This window comes from Cervus canadensis, chromosome 17, assembly GCF_019320065.1.
Source record: "Cervus canadensis isolate Bull #8, Minnesota chromosome 17, ASM1932006v1, whole genome shotgun sequence".
NCBI classification, from domain to species: domain Eukaryota; kingdom Metazoa; phylum Chordata; class Mammalia; order Artiodactyla; family Cervidae; genus Cervus; species Cervus canadensis.
Genome location: NC_057402.1, coordinates 27,113,403 through 27,135,890, shown reverse-complemented (window position 1 = coordinate 27,135,890; position 22,488 = coordinate 27,113,403). Strand labels below are relative to the sequence as shown.

At 38.2% G+C, this 22,488-nt stretch overlaps 1 protein-coding gene across 1 annotated transcript in view; it reads left to right on the top strand.

The window, feature by feature from the left end:
* The window catches only part of AP4S1 (adaptor related protein complex 4 subunit sigma 1), a 44,236-nt gene that overhangs the window by 6,906 nt on the left and 14,842 nt on the right, over window positions 1–22,488 (top strand). Inside the window, exons 2-4 of the mRNA XM_043489827.1 lie at window positions 18,128–18,337; window positions 20,999–21,085; window positions 22,083–22,151. Of these exons, the coding sequence (XP_043345762.1) occupies window positions 18,200–18,337; window positions 20,999–21,085; window positions 22,083–22,151 (294 nt within the window). The 5' untranslated portion in view covers window positions 18,128–18,199. The remainder of the gene's footprint in view (window positions 1–18,127; window positions 18,338–20,998; window positions 21,086–22,082; window positions 22,152–22,488) is intronic.

Here is a 22,488-nt window from a genome sequence, read left to right as displayed (position 1 = left end):
GTCATCTTTTTCCATCATCTGTAAAGATTGTGACAATATTCTTATCTCCATGAAGAGAGAAAGCTGAAATAAGAGTTCTGGGTCACTTCCACAGCCCTTAGTACAATAGGAAGTGTTTCTACTCTCACATCAGTGAGTGTACATGTTTATTTGAAAATAAAAAATAAGGTTTTCTTTCACAATTCTGCCTCCTCCTGTCTTGTCAGTGGATTCGGTATTTACTAAGTCTGGCTCACAAATTATTTGCACTTTTGAAATCACTTTTAAGGTAGTTTGGGGGTGATTCAGTCACTTGGGAAAATTGTGTAGTATTTACATTTATAAATATAGACAACAAACCAATATTAGATCCAGAGAAAGATCTTTGAGAAAAAAGTTGACATGTGTTCCAAAACCAAAGGAGCAGAAGGAACAGAAAAGGAGGCAGGCAGCTTTGACCTGCACTGTAGTTTAACCTGCATAATAAGATCAGATACCTACTTCTCATTAAAGCTGCTGCCTGTGGCTAGGAAAAGTATAAAAATGTGTGCACAATACTTGAACTATTCAAATAGTGTATTGTGTGGAAAAGAAAAGGCAAAGCACCTTCGCAGATTATAGAAAGATAGGCACCAAAACCTTTAAGAAATTCAGCATGCTATATAAAATTCCAATCCAAGTTCATTCCTGAATTGTCTCCCGGGCAATATGAGTCAGAAGGCAGTAGGCTGTGATAATACTGTATAATAGCTAACTCATAGAGATGTCAAAACTGAAGGGGAAAAAAAAGGATTGTCAAGAACCCAGTCCGTCCCAAATGTTGGCTTAAAATGAACGACCAGGTCTGTAAACATGAGAACCAAATGACTGGAAAATGTGACAATGGGACATTGCCAAAACTTTCCTCGGTAATAATTTAACAATCTTGGAAATGTGGTTTGTCTCCTGTGGCAGCAGCGGGGAGAAGGTTCAGAAGAATGGTACCAGCCATGGACACCTTGCCTGGGCAATCTCTGCTGAAGATAGTGTTTTCTTTGGAAAATATTTTAAATTTGGCAAACATTCACAGAAACTTATTTTTTTTTATATAACAACACATTTTTAAAGATGGTAACCTCTAGTTTTGTCTATTAATATGCCAACCTAAAGTACATGACAATTATCCTACAAAAAAAGATTCAAGAATTGCTTTGAACATATTTAACTCTTATTCCTCCTTTTGTATTATAGCTTTCAATATAGTAATTGGATATTATAAATTGTATTGTGTGTAGACTTTTTTATTTAACTTTTTTATTTTGGATTCAGTCCTGCAAAAATAGAAAAAAGTCTAATTAACTGCCATTTTCAACAGTTATCAATATTTTGCCATTCTTATTTCACCTATTCCACTTTTTTTTTTCCTGAGTGAGAAATTTTTTTGTCTATTACAAAAGTTTAACAAAAAAGTTTACTATGAAAATATACACTGCTTGATTTTTATATGGTAGTAAATCCAGCCCTTTAGAGATGGGACATGTGGAAGCAGTTGATTTCTTTGATGCACACAACCTCTGTTTATACTCATTCCAAGGTTTCTAAAAATGATGAGACGATTTTCTCATATTACTGCCATTCCAGTTTTGTTCTGTCACCCACCAATTGCCATCTCCACACATGCATATATTGCATGATTCATAAAGGAATCAAATCCCCAAAGACTTCTTGGACATGTCCATTACCATTTGATTTCTGTGATAACTTCTTGTCCATAAATTTTTTTCAACTCAAGAGGGTGAGCCTTGCTTATGGTGTATACTCAGCAAGCTCAAAGATACCCTGAAATGGAATTCATGGCCTCCCTCACACTCCCTCCCATGCCCAGCCCTGGGAACGTTTTAAAGTAAATGCCAGGCATCGTATTATTTCATTGGCATATACTTCTCTAAGTGTTTTTAACACAGTAAGACCTTTTGCTTTTTTGCAACATGCCACAATACCATTATCACATCTATAAAATTAATGGTGATTCAGTTATACAGTCTAATCCCTAGTCCATAGTTTCCCCAATTATCTTAAAAAAAAATTGCTTTTTAAAGTTGGTGATTTCAAACTAAGATCCACACAAAATCTACATATTTCCTTTATTTGCTGTATCTTTAGGTTTTTTTTGGATTTGTCTTCCTCTCAGCCCCGCATCATCATGTTGTTTATTTGTTGAAGAGATGAAATTATTTATCCTGTAGAATTTCCCTCATTTGGCTGATTGCATTTTTTTGGGGGTACTATTTAGCATATTCCTTTCTCCTCCATATTGTCATAAACTGGAAGTTAGGTCGAGAGACTGGGTTTGGTTCGGGTTTTAATATTTGGGGATGAAAATACTTCTCCATTGGGGCAGCAGTGTACTTTCTGTTGCACCATAGCAGGCAGTGCAGAACGCCCAGTTGTCTCAATTTTACTGCTGTAATGTACTAAACTTGATCAGCCTGATCTAGCTATTGTCAGTGTTAGCTGAGCTAGCTAACTGTCTTTTGAAACACATTATCACGTTCTACTCCAACGGTTTCTGCTCAGTTTGGTGTCTGTCTTTCTATAAAAGAGCTTCCACTGGATGTTGTGGAGCCTCCAGGATCCTGGATGGGACCTTTCCTGGAACTCAGGCAAAAGAGGGGCTTCCCTGGTGGCTCAGTGATAGTCTGCCTGCAATGCAGGAGATGTAGGTTTGATCCCTGGGTCAAGAAGATCCCCTGGAAAAGGGAATGCAGCCCACTTCAGTATTCTTGCCTGGGAAATCCCATAGAGAGAGGAGCCTGATGGGCTACAGTCCATGGGGTTGCAATGAGTTGGACTTGACTTAGCACTAAACCACCACCACCACCATTGGCAAAAGAGATCCTGCCAGGCCCCGCTTCGAGTTCTCAGTGTGGTACTCAGATTCTGTCCTGGGGTTCCCACTTCAAGCAGGGGAGGGGAGGGGGTCACCCTTCCTTTCAATGATGACTTGGTACTGGGTTCCTTGGCTATTTTGACTGTTGTTATTGTTTAGTTGCTAAGTTGTGTCTGACTCCTTTGCAACCCCATGGACTTGTAGCCCCACCAGGGTCCTCTGTCCATGGGAAAAATGTCCAGGTTCCTCTGTCCAGGCAAAAATACTAGAGGGGGTTGCCATTTCCTTGATCTTCCCCATCCAGGAATCGAAACCCCATCTCCTGCATTGGCAGATGGATTCTTTACCACTTAGCCACCAGGAAGCCTCTTTTGACCCTTAATGAGATCACATTTTCAGACCTCCACTTCTGCCATTAAAATAGCACAGCTAGTGGTTCCCTCATTCTAGTGTTAAGAGTAGATTGTGTTCTAGAGTTCCAGGGGATGTTTTTCACTTGGTTTTTGGTAAAGATGTAACTGTACAGTTTTTTCTTTTTCTGCATTCCTCTTGGCTCTTACTGTTTTCTGTGAGAGGTCCTAGGAACTTCCAAAACTGCTCTGCTACTGTTTCCTCTCCCTCACTTCTCTGCACTCTTGGTGTTTCAAAGTTTAAGTTGCCTGCTAGGTGGCCTACATTTATTTATCGGATTCCTGCTATTGAACTAGCTCATTTGACTTCTATTAAAATAATTGTGATTTTTTCTCATCTGAGCTGTGCGATATAAGCCAGTATAAATTTAAGTATGACTGTCCTCTGGAAAGAGTTGGGCAGGCTCTCATCTGACAGCTTTAATCTCTTGTTTACATTTTTAGCCAGGAGCTGTACCAAGTTGCTATACTTTGTTGTGAAATTCAGAAAAGCAAAAAGTGATTCTGGGTTAAGGGCCGCCAAGCAGACCACCTGAAAGGCTCTGTGTTTGCCCTGACACCAGATCTGAACAAGAATGATACTAAATTCAAATACACATCTGCAAACTTATCCTGGACAGCATTTGTCAGTATGTTTTATTTATTGGAAATAGAAAGGGAGATTAGCTGAACTCGCTAAGAGAGTAAGTCAGACAGAAGAATTTTGGAAGTTGAGGTCTGATCACAAATGTTAAACACACTGTTACAAATAAAGCAGTAGGAGCTTTACTGTCTTAATGTTGCACATTATCTGATTGAGCCACTTCTCAGACTTTAGGCTCCATGTTGAGACCAACTAAGAACAAATTGTTGGAATTACACCTTTTGTGATATACTCTGGAGTCAAGATGAAAACTGCCAAAATATGCATATTAGCCAGTGAAAGCTTTTGGATAGAGGATACAACTGGGTAGAACTTGATTTACAGTAGTGAATGGGGATTGAAATTGTGTGTCCATGGTCATAATAATAGCTGTCACTGAATCACTGGAGTCTTGAGGCAAGCCTGGAAATAAAGAGCAGTGAGTGAGAGCATAGATGCTAGAGCCCAGCTAACCTGATTGGGTCCTTCCTCAGCCATTTTACTTGGTGACGTTTGGCGAGTGACTAAGTTTTCATATCTGTGAAGTGGAGATAAAAACAGTCCCTAACTCATAAAGCTATTATGCGAATTAAATGAGTATAGGTAAAGTATTCAAAATAGCACTTGTCTGATTGGTAAACACTGGGTAAGTGTTTTCTATTGTTATTATCTGTTTTCAAGAGTAGTTTTATTGGGTTTTTAGCACATCTCATGAGAAAAGGTGAATAATGCCTCTCAGGTTATAGCCATGGAGTTCTTTCATGACCACCATCAAATATTAGGAGCATTAATTACTTATTTGAATTAGAGTTAGTTGTGGCCATGTAACTAACAAAAAACATGGATCCTGTTGATTGAGTAAACTGATCCCCAAAATAAAGTTTAATACAGACATTTTTATGTTCCATTGTTTCTCTTAAAGTGCGTATCTGCAAAATGGAGCCATAATTCTCTAGTGATATCCTTAGGACTAAAAAATGTTCACGTAACTTTTAATAGTGCTTCATTTTGACGTAGGACACACTTTAATTAAGATCTTAATAATGTGAGTGTATAAATGTAGTTTTATAGTATTGTTTTCTTACATATTTTTAAGGAAAATATCCACATCATTACTAATTTGCCCCCCCACACACACACAGGTAATGTGAACATTAGAGTAAAAGACTTTATAATGTTGAAACAAATTAATTGCAGATAAATTAATGGAGTGATGGTTTTAAAGAAACATTTTCCATAATTTGAGTTTTGTGCTTTAATTTATAATTGTCTTTTCTATAGACTTAATAGTTCTATAGACATTTTTCTTTTTCTTTCCCTTTTTTTTGGCTGCATGGCATGTAGGATCCTATTTCCCTAATCAGGGATTGAACCTGGGTCCCTTGTAGGGGACATTGAACATAAGACTGCCAGGAAAGTCGATAGACATTTGTATAAAGTAAGATTCCTCTGTGTCCCAGTGGGGTTTTGTTTATTTGTTTGTTTCTTCTTTGTTTGACATAAAACTGTAGGTGAAAAGTGAAAGTGAAGTCACTCAGTCATGTCCCGCTCTTTGCAACCCTGTGGACTGTAGCCTACCAGGCTCCTCCGTCCATGGGATTCTCCAGGCAAGAATACTGGAGTGGGTTGCCAGTTCCTTCTCCAGGGGATCTTCCCCACCCAGGGATCAAACCCAGGTCTCCCGCATTGCGGGCACACACTTTAACCTCTGAGCCACCAGGGAAGCCCAAAACTGTAGGAGCCATCAGCAAATCAAAATTTAATTCTCAATTCCTTTAGTTTGATTTCAATTTAAAATCTGTAACATTGTATTTGACCTTGTAAGAGTACCTTCACACTTATCACTTGAACTTTAACAGAACTATTTGAGAGAGGGAAAAATGTGTAAGAATAATCTTTCTCCGTATGTCTTTCACAGTTTTCATTGGAAATCAGATGTCTAACAATGTTTAACAAACCTAATTTAAGAAATGCAGAGTTAAATTTTTCAAAATCCAGAACATCTTGTTAGAAGTATTTCCAATCTGAGAAATAACTTGATACACGATTTTATGGGAGTGGAAAGTAATACATAGTAATCCTACTTCAGCCTGCTGGAGTTCCTCCTTACTGACACATTGTAACATTATAGTATCAAATCCTGGAAGGAGCCCATCTGTAAGACCCTAGGCCTCTGCCCCCCACTGCCTCCTCTCTAAAATTAAGACATTAAGTGTCTTTATTAAAAAATCAAAAACTTCTATGAAGATTTTTAGTTACTAAGCACAAATACTTAATTTGTGTGGCTGATTTTAACCAAACAATTTGAAATAAGATTAACTACCAGAAGTATCTCTTCACTGTTTCTAGCCCATGCCCATGTTTTGTCAAAGTAAACATTTAGTTCCCTTTTATAATGTTATTTTTAGTTTCAGAATAAGTTATCCTCAACATTGAAACCAAAAAGAATATAATTTTAGAAGACAAATTTTTATTTTGATTTTGAAAGATGCCTGTTGTTATCTCCATTTTATGTAGTAATGGGAAGGTTGAGTCTGGTTACTTACCTGAAAGCAACTTTTCTATTCTAAGAAGAGTGGAAGGTAAGATAACAACCATAAGGACAGACTATGATCTCCAGCCTTTAACATTTTGTTTCCTTAAACTTCACAGCTCCCCTACCACCAGATCTTATGGCACCTCTCTGGCAAATGACTAACAGTCCGTTCTCAATTCCTCCATCCCCCACTCCACACACACACATGACTAATGAATAAAAATAAAACAAGTACTTTCAAAGGGACAATGTAATGGTCTATTTATAGTATATAAGGTCTTCATCCTTAGTTTTTGAAATATGGCTTTTCTCCCCTGTTTCAATCACATTGCTGTAGAGATACCCCTTGATTTAGGATAGAAAGTCTGATACTTGAACATCTCCAAAAATACAACATCTGTCCTTTTCACTGAAACTTTCAGCTTGTCTCGGCTTTTATTTATGTATGTGTTTTAAATGCGTGGGAAGTAGTATCTTGCTGTGGTTTTAATTTGCATTTTCCCAAGGATTAATGATGTTGATGTACAAATAACCATGCTTATTTGGATTTTAAATTCTTAAACCAGAATTCAGTGAGGCTTTTTTTTTTTTTTGACAATGCTGCAGGGCATGCAGGATCTTAGTTCCCTGAACAGGGATGAGCCTGTGCCCACTGCAGTGGAAGTGCAGAGTCTTAACCACTGGACCACCGGGGAAATTCTGATAAGACTTTTTGATCAATTTACCAAAATGGCTTTAGATCAAGATTTGAGGGTCACATGAAGCTTTAGAAAATTTTCAGATATACTACCAGAAAAATGGTAGACAAGACTATTAAGGTTTATTCTCAAAGTACTTTCATAATTTTTCTGCAAAATTGTCAGCTTCAGGGTTCCCACAAATCCTGAATTTGATTGGAATTTAACACTTTAAAATGTTTTAATGATTTTAAAACTACTTAAGTAAAATAGCAGCCTGCAAGCAAGATAAGTAAAATGTGATTGAAATATTTCTTGAGTGACCAATGGATTTAGCAGAAAGTGAAAGTTTCAGCAGAAGCTGCTGCAACATGCATTCTAAATCATAAAGGAGAGGTTTAGAGAGAGAGCGGGAACAAGGAGGAGAATGGATGGAAAGAAAAGCAGATGGTGATGGATTTCCTGAAGGCAGCCTACACTGGGGAAGAAGTCTTGAGGAGGGAAAAGGGGGACTGTGTGCTTTACGTTTCCTTCATCTCCTTAAGTCCTCACAAAAAGTCTGTGAAGCAGCTGTCTTTATTCCCCAGTTGGTAGATGAAGAAAACTGAATTATCATAGAATTCCAGTCAGCAAAGAAACAAGCCATTTCAGTGTATAAAAAAAGAATATATAACATATGAATTCCAAGGGAGGTACTCCAAATTAGATGCAAATCTGCTACTGACCAGTATTGTTTCCTCTCATTTATGGATGGAGAAATTCAGAAACAGCTAAATAACTTGGAGGCCTACGGAATAAAACAACACGGTGTGGCAAATAGTATCTAGCACTTGTTATTTATGTTTTTCCTGGGTTAGGCCATACTGATTAGATGCTCTCAGCACATGGATTTTGAAAAACAGTATGTATTTTAAAGAAGTATGGCATTTAGAAATGCCACAGTAAATGAAACAATAGCTTCATTATTAAACATTTAGTTTTGAGTTGGCTAATTTTGTAAAATTATATAATGCAGTGCAACATTTTTTAAACAAACCTTTTTAATGTATAACACATTAAGTAAGACATGTCTTAAAACTTAGGGAAGAAAGCAAAGTAAGGATGGAGAATTAAAATCGCCCTTAATTCTACCATCCAGATTTAAGCAAATACATTTTGGTATAACTGCCTCCTTTCATGCTTATTATAGTAGCTCTGAACTTCATATAATATACATGTGCATATATAATTTTAGTAAATTGACAAAGCTGTGTAGATATTACCGTGCAATTAAATCCAGATTTTGAAGATTTTCATCATCATGAAAAGGAACCCCATCCTTGTTTTCCCCCAAAACTTTCTCTCCTGGCCCTAGGTTAACTACTAATATGCTTTCTATCTCTATAGATTAGCCTTTTCTGGGCATTTCATATTAAAAGACTTTATGCAATAGTATTTTGCATCTGGCTTCCTTCATTTAATGTAATGTTTTAAAGGTTCATCCGTTTTGTATTAATAGCACAGCAGTATTTTCTTATTTGTTATTGAATAGTTTTCCCCTGTCGGTAGATATACCACATTTCTTTTAATCCATTCATTAGCTGGTGGACATTAGGTTTGTTTCTATTTTTTGTCTATTAAGAGTAATGCTTTTATGAACATTCATGTACAAGTTATTTTTATGGATATATGTTTTCATTTGTCTTCAGTATATATTTAGAAGTAGAATTTCTGGATAATATGGTAAGTTCATCTTTAACTTTTTAATTTTTATTTTTATTTTTTTTATTTTTTTATCTTTAACTTTTTTAAAGAAACTGCCAGGTTGTTTTCCATAGGAGCTATAACATTTATGCATGATATAAAATTAATATACAGAAATCTGTTACATTTCTAAACATTAGCAGTGAACTATAAGAAGGAGAAATTAAGGAAACAACCCCATTAATCATCACATCAAAATTCCCTGTCAGTCCACTGCCCTGGGGATGAATGTGGGTTCCATCCTTGGTTGGGGAACTAAGATCCCACAAGTCACATGGCACAAAAAGAATAAAATACCTAGGAATAAACCTACCTAAGAGGTAAAAGATTTGTACTTGGAAAACCAGCAGACACTGATGAAAGGAACTGAAGATGACACAAAGAGATAGAAAGATATATTGTGTTCTTGGGTAGGAGTAATTGATATTGTTAAAATGACCATACTACCCAAGGCAATCTACAGATTCAGTGCAATTCTTATCAAAATACCTGTGGCATTTTTCACAGAACTGGAACAAATAATTTAAAAATGTGTATGGAAACACAGAAGACCCTGGATAGCCTAACCACTAGGCTACAAGGGAACCTCCTATATTTATAATAATTTTTGATTCATGAAAGAGTTGCAAAGATAGTACAGAGAATTTCTGTATAGCCTCACCTATCTTCCCCAGTGTTATATTCTTATGTTACTGTGGTACATTTGTCATTAAAACAAACAAACAAACAAACATAGGTAGCATTATTATTAACCAGACTCAGGCTGTTCAGTTTTTCATCAATGTCCTTTTCTGTTATGTGAGTCCCTGCAGGATACCGCATTGCATGTAGTCATTATCCCCTTAATCTTCTCTGACCTGTGACAGGTTCTCCTGCCTTCTTTGTTCTTCATGATCTTGACTGTTTGGAGGAATACAACTCAGATATTTTTTAGAACGTCCTTTAATGTGGGTTTGTTGTATTTTCTCATCATTAAAATGGGTTATGGCTTTAGGAAAGAATATCACAGAGGTGAAGCATTCTCACCATGTCAAATGGTGGAGGGATATGACATCATTGATGATTTAGCCTTCATTGATGATTACTTGGCTCAGGTAGTGTGTGCCAGGTTTTCAACTGTAAAGGTACTTTTTTTTTTTTTAAGTCTTTTAGTGAATTTGTTACAATATAGCTTCTGTTTTATGTTTTGGTGTTTTGACTGCAAGGCATGTGGTGTCTTAGCTCCCAGACCAGGGATCGAACCCACACCCCCTGCATTGGAAGATGATGTCTTAACCACTGGACTGCCAGGGAAGTTCCTAAAGTTACTAGGTTCCATTCCCATCTTCTGTTTTTTGAAAGTGAATCACTCAGTTCAGCTCACTCTCAAACGGATGGGGGAGTGGGTGTGAAATTAAGCTCCACCTCCTGCAGTAGAGAGTATCAAAATGTATGTTTGGGATTCTTCTGTCCCATTTATTTATTTAAATCAGTATGTACTCATGTATGGGGCTTCCCAGGTGGCACAGTGGTAAAGAATGCACCTGCCAATACAGGAGATGTGGGTTCAGTTCCTAGGTCAGAAAGATCCCCTGAAGAAGGAAATGGCAACCCACTCGAGTAGTCTTGCCTGGAAAATTCAATGGACAGGAGAGCCTGGCAGGCTACAGTCCATGGGGTCACAAAGAGTTGGATGGATACGACTAAGAGAGTGAACTCGCACGCAAGCACTCATGTATACTTATTTTATACTTTGAGTTATAATCCAGTACTATGTTATTTGCTATTCACATCTTTCTAGTTTTGGCTATTGGAAGCTCTTCCACATTGTCTGATGTATCAGTCTGTCTCTTCTTAGCACCTTTATTGTGATATAATTCACATAGCATAAAGATCATCCATTTAAAGTATATTATTCAATTCTTTTAATGTACTCATATATTGGTGCAACCATCACCATGACCCCACACTTCTCAGAACTTACCCTTCAAGCCTGCATCCCCTGGCAACCCTTTATCTACTTTCTGTCTCTGCAGATTTGCCTCTTCTGGGCATTTCATATAAATAGACTGTGTCCTCTTTGTGACAGCTTCTTTCAGTTTAGCACAATGTTTTTAAGGTTTGTCTGTTTGGTATCTTTTTCTTTTTTTTGTTGTTGTTTGTTTTATTTCTTATTGTTTTTGCATGGTTTCTGTCTGGTCTTTTAATCTTTATTCAGCTGTTCCTTCTACATAGTTTTAATCATATGGGTATAAATTTGGTGTTCTGCTTTTGTGACTTAACATTATGTTGTCTATATTTTCCCATTCACCTCATAATCTGCATATTTATTTTAATGGTAAAAGGACACCAAGTTAGTATTCATTTAACTTGATTATTAGTTTGTAGTATCTGGGCTTGTTTTATTTTTCACTACTGTAAATGATATTGCTTTAAACTTTTTCATGCATGTGGATTTTTATTTATACCTTAGGATAGATCCCCAAGACTAAAATGCTTGAGTTGAAAAGTAGAATCATTTTCATGATTGTTTTTGTTGCATTCTACCCGGTTACATTATAGAAAACTTACAACAAATTAATTGTGTTGTTGTTCAGTTGCCAAGTCATGGCCAACTCTTTGCAACCCCATGGACTGCAGCAGACCAGGCTTCCTTGTCCTTCAGTACTCCTGGAGTTTGCTCAAACTCATGTCCATTGAGTCGGTGATGCTATCCAACCATCTCATCCTCTATTGTCCCCTTCTCCTCCTTCCTGTAATCTTTACCAGCATCAGGGTCTTTTCCAATTAATAACAATTAAGAAGTCAGTAATAATATATACATAACATATCTGTCTCCTTATATAACCTTATCAGCACTTTTTTCTAATTTAACACACATAAAAGAAGGAAATGAAAGAAGTCAGTATGCTAAATATTTTACAAGAACTGTATTATTACTTCATTTAATCCTTGCCACCACTTTGTAAGTTAGTTATTATTCTCAGTTGACAGTGCAAGGACTGAGTGCCAAAGGCCCTTGGAGTTATAGCCAAAGGGCAGGTACCAAAGATCAAGTGGTAGAAGATTATAGAAATTCAAACCATTTCATTAAGAACTGAGCCCAGAGCAGGAATGGGAGCCAAGGCACTGGACCAATGGGATAAAGACCCATGAAGGCCTAAGCTAGATTGGTTCAACAGGAAGTCTCTCTCTCTTTTTTTTGGCTATGCTGGGTTTTCCTTGCTGTGCACAGGCTCTCTAATTGCAGTGACCGAGGGCTACTCTTTGTTGCAGTGCACCAGTTTCTCATTGCAGTGTCTTCTCTTGTTGTGGAGCATGGGCTCTAGATGTGTGGGCTCCACTAGTTGCAGCTGGTGGGCTCTGGAGCATGGACTCAGTAGTTGTGGCATGAAGGCTTAGTTGCTCCGTGGCATGTGGGATCTTCATGGACCTGGGATCCAACCCATGTTCCTTCCATTGATGGGCAGATTCTTATCCACTGTACCAACAGGAAAGTTCAACAGGAAGTCCTTTTGCTGCATTCAAAAATATATCTCTTGGACTTCCCTGTGGTCTAGTAGTTAAGAATCTGCCTGCCAATGCAGGGGACACAGGTTCAATCCTTGATCTGGGAACATCCCACATGCCATGGGGAGATCTGAATAAAGTATAGACTTCAGTTAATAATAATGTATCAGTTTCATTAGTTGTAACATAAGAAAGTTATGACCAACCCAGACAACATATTAAAAAGCTGAGACGTTACTTTGCCAACAAAGGTCCGTCTCATCAAGGCTATGGGTTTTCCAGTAGTCATGTATGGATGTCAGAGTTGGACTATAAAGAAAGCTGAGCACCGAAGAATTGATGCTTTTGAACCGTGGTGTCGGAGAAGACTCTTGAGAGTCCCTTGGACTGCAAGGAGATCCAACCAGTCCATCCTAAAGGAGATCAGTCCTGAGTGTTCTTTGGAAGGACTGATGGTGAAGGTGAAACTCCAATACTTTGGCCACCTGATGTGAAGAGCTGACTCGTTTGAAAAGACCCTGATGCTGGGAAAGATTGAAGGCAGGAGGAGAAGGGGACGACAGAGCATGAGATGGTTGGATGGCATCACTGACTCAATGGAGATGAGTTTGGGTAAACTCCGGGAGTTGGTGATGGACAGGGAGGCCTGGCGTGCTATGGTCCATGGAGTCACAAAGAGTTGTACACGACTGAGTGACTGAACTAAACTGAACTGATGTACCATGCTAACTAAAATGCTGATAATAGGGGAAACTCTTTGTGGAGTATATGAGAACACTCTATGTCCTTGAAATTTTTTCTGTGACTCTAAAACTGTTCTAAAAAATAAAATCTATGGAACTGAAAGACATCAGTGGGTCACAGCTTGCATTTTTTCCTCAATATTTTGTTATGACGATTTTCAAATATACTACAAAGTTGAAAAGAATTTCACAGTGATTTCTCATATCCTTGCCACTCCGTTCTACCATTAATCTTTACTAGTTCATCCATCCCTCAGTATCCACAGGGGATTGGTTCCAGGGCTCCCACACATACCAAAATCTGTGAATGCTCAAGTTCCTTATATAAAATGGTGTCATGTTTGCATATAACCTACACACATCCTTTGTATACTTTAAAATAATTTAAAGTAATCTAGAAATAACTCTAAATTACTTATAATACCTGGTACAATGTAAATGCTACATAAATAGTTGCCATTGCACAGCATATTCAAGTTTTGCTCTTTGTAACTTACTGGAATTTTTTCCCCAAATATTTTCAGTGTGGATACAGAACCCACAGATCTAGAGGGCCGACTGTACTTACTTTATCATACACCTAACTGTCTGTCCCATCTATCTACCCATCCATTAATTTATCTTAGTTTTTTGGTGTAAATTATAAGGAGTTTCCTGTTGGCCTCATGGTTAGGATTGTGGGCTTTCTCTGCAGTGGTGCTGGGTTCAATCCCTGGTCAGGGAACTGAGATCCCTCAAGCCACACAGCATGCCCCCCCCCAAATAAAACAAAGTAAATTGTAGACATCAGTACATTTCCCCCAAATACTTCACCATGTATCATTAACTAAAGTATTAGTTTCTCTTTATGTAAAATTTGCATATAATAAAAGGGTAAATCTTTACATTTGGTGAGTTTTGAAGAGTATCCATGTCTATGTAATCCAAACTCCCCACAACTGCATTTTTTTTACACAATGAAATGTCATAGAAGATACTAGAGTACAGTCCACAAAGTGTGAGTAAGTATTGTTTTATGAACTTCTGCTCAGATATGTATGTACCCGTATATGTAAAATATGTCACAACGTAAAATATATGACAAGAAAGTGAAACTCATTGGTCTGGTAGGGGAACTCAGAAGGTATTTGAATAGTGATAATTTAGGGTGACAGATTTTGTAAAATGCAGTGATGGTTTAAAAGAAAAGATAGCCAACATTTTGTGGTTAGAAAGAGAGATTGGGATAGCCAGGAAAGGCTTGTCTCAGGAAAAGGTGATATATTATCCTAATGATGTGGGCCAACACTTACGTAGCACTTACTTGATGCCAACTGCCAAACAGTGTTCCAAGAATGTTACATGTACTAACTACTGCTCACAGCCTAGAAGGTCTAATAGTACTAATATTATTCCCATTGTACTTCAGACTGAGTACAGGAAGATTAAGTAATTTGCCCAGAATCACAAGGCTAATAAGTAGTAGAGCCAGTCAAGTTCTATCTAGTTAGTTCATAATTTTGACTATTACATTCTATGAATACTATATAATTTTTTCTTGGTGGAAATTGGCTTTTTAACTTGGGAGATTGTATTTCAGTCAGTTTCATGGGGCCAGAAAAAAAGTTTTTGTCTGATATTATCTGAGTGTGTGTGTTTTACAATATTGTGATTCTGAAGTACATAGAAAGCATTTAGAGCTCGAAAGGATGTTGTTTAGTTGTGAAGTTTCATGTCCGACTCTTTGCAACCCCATGGGCTGTAGCGTGCCAACCTCCTCTGTCCATGGGGTTCTCCAGGCAAGAATACTGGAATGGTTGCCATTTCCTTCTCCAGGAGAGCCATCATCAAATATCATTTTTGTTTCTAGAAACTTCCTGCTCTACCGTTTTCAAGTAGTGAATTGTTTGGTATTTTCCAAATTAGTTGTGCGGCAGCTTTAGAAAAGATAATGTTGAGTTGATCATTCCCACAGCTACCTGAAGTTGATGCTTATTAAGCTTAAATGAACATTTAAGGACACTAATACACCGAGTGAGGCAGAGGCAACGTGATAAATTAAAGGCAGCATTATATTATGAGTCAAGAGAGCAGAATTCAGGACTTCACTCTACATCTCAGGTTACTGGTTTTCCCATAAGGGAGTGCACATCAGAGATGACAGATACAAGGTATGTATGTTGCCACACCCTGCTTCCTCACCCACAGCTGACATTGCTAATTATTCATGACATTGTTTTGTTCAGAACCTGAAAACAGCTTCAGAATCCTTCCCAACACAGTGCTCGAAGCACTTAGTACAGTTAATCACAGTTGGCACCCAAGTTGAAATATGTTTATCATCTTTGGATATGACAACTATAAAGATTCTTCCAGTTGTAACTCCCAGAAATATATCATCAGAAATATAAAAAACTGTGCTCACTTCAATATTTACTTCCATCTTTCCAGTCTCTCTTCTAAGCATTAAGTTTACATCATGTAGGGGGCTCGTATTCTGCTGTGACTCTACCAACCTCCCCTAACCTTGGCCTGTAGGCATCCTAGCACCCTCTGTGTAATGTCTTTCCCAGTAAAGTTTCCTTTCTTTATTCTTCCTTGATTTTTCATGTATATTCACACAAGTTCTTGGGTGTAGAACCTTATAACTTCTTGGCAGTCAGAACATCTTCCCCAGCCTGTGTGTTGTTGAATGCAAAGTTTATTAAGAGAGGAAGTTCATACCTGCTCCCTGACCACTCCCAACACTTGTCTAAGCATATTCCTTCTTATTGCCCTACCCTGGTTTCATAGTTATTTAATCTCCCTCCTCCCTCATAATTAGTAACCAGGATAGGTGCTTAAGTCATTCATCTTCAGTTCTCAAACATGTACCTGTCTCTGAGTCTCTGCAATGTATATTTTGGTGTTGTATATTTTATAGTAAAAATAGTTTACAGTTTTGCTTGTCTACTTTATTACCACTGTGTAATCCTACAGTTATAAATTGTGTAATTGTTTATGAGCATGCAAAAAAAAAAAAAAAAAGATATGCATTCAAGTCTTTAGATGCCTTCGGCTACTATTTTCAAAACTTGCATTCTAATGAGTGTCAGTTCAGCGCGTCCTTGTTTGTCATCCTTCCTCTTGAAGTCAGTGGGAAGGAATGCTGTGCTTACAAGGTAGAAACCAATTTGATCCCTTGGTGTAGCATCTTAGTGGTGTCGTTTTACATCTCATCTTACCACTTAATGCAGCTAGGGCATTTAAAGGCGAAGGTTGGGTCATGAGTACCTTTGAGACACATTTTTTTTTTTTCTGTCATTTACCCAGCAGTTGGAATCGAGGGTATATTTCTAACTTTCGTAAAGATGGTTTTAAAATAACTTTGCTGAAAGGGAGTAAAAGAAAGGATGGTAATCTTAATTTATTAGTCATCTGCCATAATTTACTGGCAGTCATTTGTAAGGAGAATAAAAGCAGCACTTACTGCCAGATGATTAAATAACACAGAGGATGTTGCAATCCCACCTACAGTAGTGAGTTTATCTTCCTGGAAAAGAGAGTGAATGACCTCAGGCTTCCCCCATGGCCCTGCTGTCAAGTCCCCAGCTGAGCTGGTCTAGATGGCATCCTGTTCTAGGTGAATGCAGCAGCCCCAAGCTTTGCCAGCCTGGATCCGGTTCTAACCCGCTGTTAATGTTTGGAATTGTTTTGAGATAACCACCTATGTGACAGGGTTTAGGATACGAGAGATGAGCTGGGAGGGCAAAAATATAATATAAACCTTAGTTCAAGTATTATAATCTGTTGCAACTCTTCTGTAAAATTATTCCAACTTTTAAAATTTCACTTAAGTACTAACTATGCTTAACCTTAGGCTTTTACACTGATTTTCAAAGATATTGCAAAATGTGAATATGATACTATAGTATTGGTTTTAGATGAGACAGCTCTGATGCTCATGATGAAAGAACTGGCCATTGGTCAATATTGTGTGCTTCTGCACTGATTATTTGGAAAGCTAATTAAGTATAAGAATAATGAACATGAGCTGCAACACAGCTGAGTTGGAAATAAAACCGTGAGCGTGAACCCCTAGGAGTAGGAGTGTTAGGGGTCTGTCTTGTCCTCTGAGCTGTGTCTCATCCCTGATACGCAGGCATCCAGGGACGCTGGGCACCATAACATCCATAGAATTCAATTTGCTTGTCCTTGAAATGGGAATAACAGAAGTCCCTGCTGCAGAAAATTGTGAGAACTAAATAATGTATGTAAACTGCTCAGTACCAGACCTTGTAGGGTTTTGTTTGAGGACTTTGACAAATAATTGATGTTACTGTGGCTCCCAGCACTAATGAAAGAACTTCAGTACAGATCCTGTCTCCACTGTCCATAGAATAAAGTTCATATTCCTTAGCATCACTTCTAAAGCCAATTTTGTCTTATGTGAGCAGATCAGCTTCCTATGACCATTCTTTCTGCCCCTTGACATGCAACCAAGGTGAGCTTTCCCAGAGCTTTCATTCCCATAATTTCTGTGCCTCAGAGTCACTCCCTCTGGGTCATTATTCAATGTCTTGCCTAATTTTTAATTAATTTTTAATCAATTTAATTAATTTTTAATCAATTTAAAAATGCCCCTTCTCTGGGAAGCCGTTCCCAACTCTCCGGTGAGGCTCCCTGCACCTCCCTTTTGTGCACCACAGAAGTTTGCCCGTCCCAGTAAAACTTACACTGTGTAATGCTGTTACTTACCTACCTGCCCAGCACCTTTGCTAGATGTCATGACCGGAAGATCAGAAATCATTACTTCTTCATCTCCATAATCTCTTTCTGGTGCTTGACACGTAGTTGGCACCCAAGAAGATTGATGAAACAATGGAATGAATATGAGTAGAAGCCCTGTGGATACTCAAAAATGTTTTTGGAGGATAACTAGTGAAAATTTATCTTTATTTATTAAAACCTCATTTAGTTCACAGGAGTGAAGACAAGTGTTATCAGAAGACATTTTACTTCTGGTTTATCTGTGGAACACATTTATTATGATTCTTGAGAAATTTGATCTTGTCTTTCTGTTGTTCTTTTTGTTCTTCAGGTTCTGGTTACAGCCACCGCTTGCCTATCTTTTGAATTATACTTGGAAAAATAGTGGCCAGAGGAAAAAAAAATGATAAAGTTTTTCCTCATGGTGAATAAACAAGGGCAGACCCGACTTTCTAAGTACTATGAACATGTGGAGATTAATAAGCGTACGCTTCTGGAAACAGAAGTCATAAAGAGCTGTCTCTCTCGATCCAATGAACAGGTAAGTCTGATTCTCTCTTTCATCTCTGCATCCAACTTAGTGTGGCAGATTTGTTATTACTGAGTCTCAAGGGCCATCGTTTTCTTCGAACCCCATTCTTTCAATAGCTATTAGAGAAAATAACAAATGAAGTGAAATGAAGACTGGCGCACAGCTCTCTTTACATCCCCTTAAGGAAAATAAAAGCAAAGAAAACCAGGGAAAGTCTTGGGTTCGTATTTAGGTCAGCACATTTGTCTCATTGCACTATGGAAGTGGCAAATTTACTCCTGCTAATAGACATACCTTCTTTTTTTGTTCGTAAGAACTGAGCCCTTGGAACTCGCAGGAGTGCCTGTAGCAGATGGCTTTCTTTAAGCCAAAAGATGAGGTCAAATGACCAGGATAGAGGGAGACACTCAAGACCCACTTTGTGCCAGAGGATAATAATATGATTCTCATGTGGAATAGGGTGTTTTTTATTCTGCTTATCATTTTTATAAATTTACCACCAACATAAAACTGGAACAAGTAATTTAAAAACAAAACAAAATTGATTTGAACTTGTTTTATTATATAGATGAGAGAAATGAAAGTTAGCAAATGCATGTGAAACAACTAATCGATCCATTCTGCCAAAATTGAGTTTAAATTGAATCATTACAATAATACTAAATGGGAATTTAAAAAACTGAGCCTACTTTTACAAGGGATTTTGATTGGAGAATTACTTAGTCCAGGCCCTAAACTTGGAATCCTTTGGAAATCATGGAGCAAACTAAGGCAAAATCAGAAAGCCTATATAAATCACCCATTAATTTGCCATTTCTCTATTTCACTGACTATGTAGAAAGGCTGCTTGTAGGAACCACTGGTAAGTCATAAAATATTAAGGTACATCAGTGCTCAGAAGTGACGCATCAACACTGTGTTTCCCTTGGCATATAAATTGATTTTCCAGTCGGAACATCTCAGAGTCCTCTTTGAATTACTGCTTTGGCCTGCCATGGCACACACTGCTTTATGCAGTTGTCAAAAGGAAACTGAAACTATTAAAGAACTGTGTTAATAGCCATAGACTTTAAGTAAGGGTAAACAGACTGCAGAAGCATTTCTGTTCGAATCTTTCTACAGAATGCAGGCACTCCACAATGTCAAACATCATTTTCACTGATAGGTTACCCTCTGAAATATATGCTTTGGAATGAGTATACCGTTAGATATTTTTGAAGCACTCTAAATTATCTTAGATCTTAGAGGGAACCCAAAAGTAACACAGTCTCAGCTTCATTTTTATTTTATCCACAAAGGTACTTTGATACTTTTTTTTTGAATGTAGGAAACTCCTGAGAGGCTTTGAAAAATGTTCCTCAGTTCTTTCAAATAGGAAGTGATTCCTTGAAAGATCTGACTGAGCAGAAATTATACTGGCTCTGCAGTGAACCTAAAGCTGTAGAATGGTCCTGGATTTAATGGTTTTTATCCTAATTTCAAAAAAACACCTCAAACCCTTCCATTAAATAGATTGTCGAATGGCTTCCCATGGAAAAAATGCCATAATCAAAGCTTGCAGCTTCAGGAATTCCCTGGCAGTGCAGTGGTTAGGCAGAGAAGGCAATGGCACCCCACTCCAGTGCTCTTGCCTGGAAAATGCCATGGACGGAGGAGCTGGTAGGCTGCAGTCCATGGGGTTGCTGAGTCAGACATGCCTGAGCGACTTCACTTTTACTTTTCACTTTCATGCATTGGAGAAGGAAATGGCAACCCACTCCAGTGTTCTTGCCTGGAGAATCCCAGGGACCGTGGAGCCTGGTAGGCTGCCATCTATGGGGTCGCACAGAGTCGGACACGACTGACGTGACTTAGCAGCAGCAGCAGTGGTTAGGACTCTTCCCTTTTACTGCCATGCCCATGGTTTTGATCCTTGGTCAGGGAACTAAGATCCTGCATGCCACACAGTGCGGTCAAAAAAAAAAACCTTGAAGCTTCATTCCCAGGTATATCTGAATGTCATAGAGCAACGTATCCCAGTGCAAGAAGTGATACAGTTCTTAATCACGTTTGGTCAAGCAAACCCAGAAGTCTAAAGGAAGGGCAACACTGTACCTTCATCCTGCTGGTTGAATTCCTATCCACCCAGGGTCTTCCTCTCCCTTTTTATATAGCGGTGCTAGGGGAGAGATGAATGGGAAGTGAGTTGTTTTCTCCACTAGTCAATAGTGGTAAGCTATTTATTAATTCTTATAAAGTACTATTTACAATGGATGATTTTTGTCTAGTATCTGTCACATAAAAACCATCTTTAAATAATTTTTAAAGAGGGCCTGTGCTGTGCTGTGCTTAGTCGCTCAGCCATGTTCTGACTCTTTGCGACCCCATGGACTGTAGGCCATTAGGCTTCTCTGTCCATGGAGATTATCCAGACAAGATTCCTGGAATGGGTTGCCATACGCCCCTCCAGGGGATATTTCCAAGCCAGGGACCTAACTCCTGTCACTTATGTCTCTGCATTAGCAGGCGGGCTCTTTACCACGGGCGCCACCTGGGAAGCCCTGTGTAACATCTTAGTGTTGTATATTTCTAGGAATGTGTAGACAGATCCTCAGATCAGAACCTATGCATGCCATTTTGAAGAAATCCCTGCCAACCTTAGGAATTAATATCTAATTGTGTTTTGTCTAGTGCTCTTTCATTGAATATAAGGACTTTAAGCTGATATACCGGCAGTACGCAGCTCTCTTCATTGTGGTTGGAGTTAATGACACAGAGGTAAGATAATAGAAGAGCTTATGGAAAATATAAGAAAATTAGGAATAACGGTCTGAAAAAAAAAAAAAGGAATAACGGTCTGCTTTTTATTCCTCTTTAAATTGACATTTTCTTCCCCACTTACCTCCATAAGCATTATCTTGACTCTGGAAATATATTGTTTTGTTTGTTTTTTGTTTTAAGGGTATTGGATTTTTGTCAAGGCTGGGGAAAGCCATGTGGAAGAGATAAACTAGGATTTTTCTTGGATTAGATGAGCAGCTTGTGAAGAAGCGTGAGACCACAGAATGTCTTCCTTGACCCTAAGCAATGCCAGTTTCCTGCCCTCCTTCTGTGTGGCACAGGGGGGCCCTAAGCCAAGGGTAGAGGCCAGACAATTGTGGTGTTAAACCTCGGCTGACTTGACAGAAGCCAGAGCAAACTGTGAATGTGAATGTGCTGTGATTACGTCTCATCAGATATAGTTCGCCTTTTCAGAAATGTCAGTCTCAGATCAATAGCCCCTTTGGCCATGGCATCCCTGAAAAGGGTGTTTAAGATCTTAAATACTTTGAAATCTCAGTTGATTGTTTTTCACCCATGCACCAAACTTTGAAACAGTTTCCCCATCTTCTACAGATAGAAAAGTGACAACACGAAGACCCTGAAGGAAAAAAAAAAAACAACTGGCTTTAGCCGTTGGTCATGAAGTCAGGGAGTAAACCTCAAAACTCTAATCACTAGACTCAATCTAGTTTGAGTTCAGCTAGATTCATCACGAACTTTTCAAAAAATCTTAGAGGTTAAGGTTTTCTACATTTCCCCTGTTGATAAGCTTCCTTTAAACAAATAAGTCCTAGAATTATTCTGAATATTTGTCAATAGGAAGCTACTTTGCTCACGTTATCTGCTTACCAAGCCAAATGCTGTAAAACCTGGCTGCTGACGGGGCAGCTCCATGTCTGATTTCCCCATATGTCACCCTGAAACTGTTTATACCATTCCTTTTTTATTTCAGAACGAGATGGCAATTTATGAATTCATCCATAACTTTGTGGAAGTTTTAGATGACTACTTCAGCCGAGTGGTAAGTCTAATGACTTAAAAATGGTTTTCATCCTTCGCCCAATTTCCAAGAAATAGGTCTATATAAAAAACATGTGTTAATATAGAGCTTTAATGTTTAAAAGTTAAAAATCAAATAATGCCAGATTTTCTTTACCTTTCCTTCTGGCTCATCCAAAGTGTTCGAAACTATGCTATGTCTAGATCTCTATACAGAGCCAGTTCTATAAGACTAAGAACCTCTTGTGTCTTTTTCTCAGTTAAGATATTTTGCTATATAAATCGATCCCTTCTTCTTTCTTCTGCTTCCCCTCCTAGGACACCGAGACCCTTTTAGTTTAAGATTCATTTCCATGCAA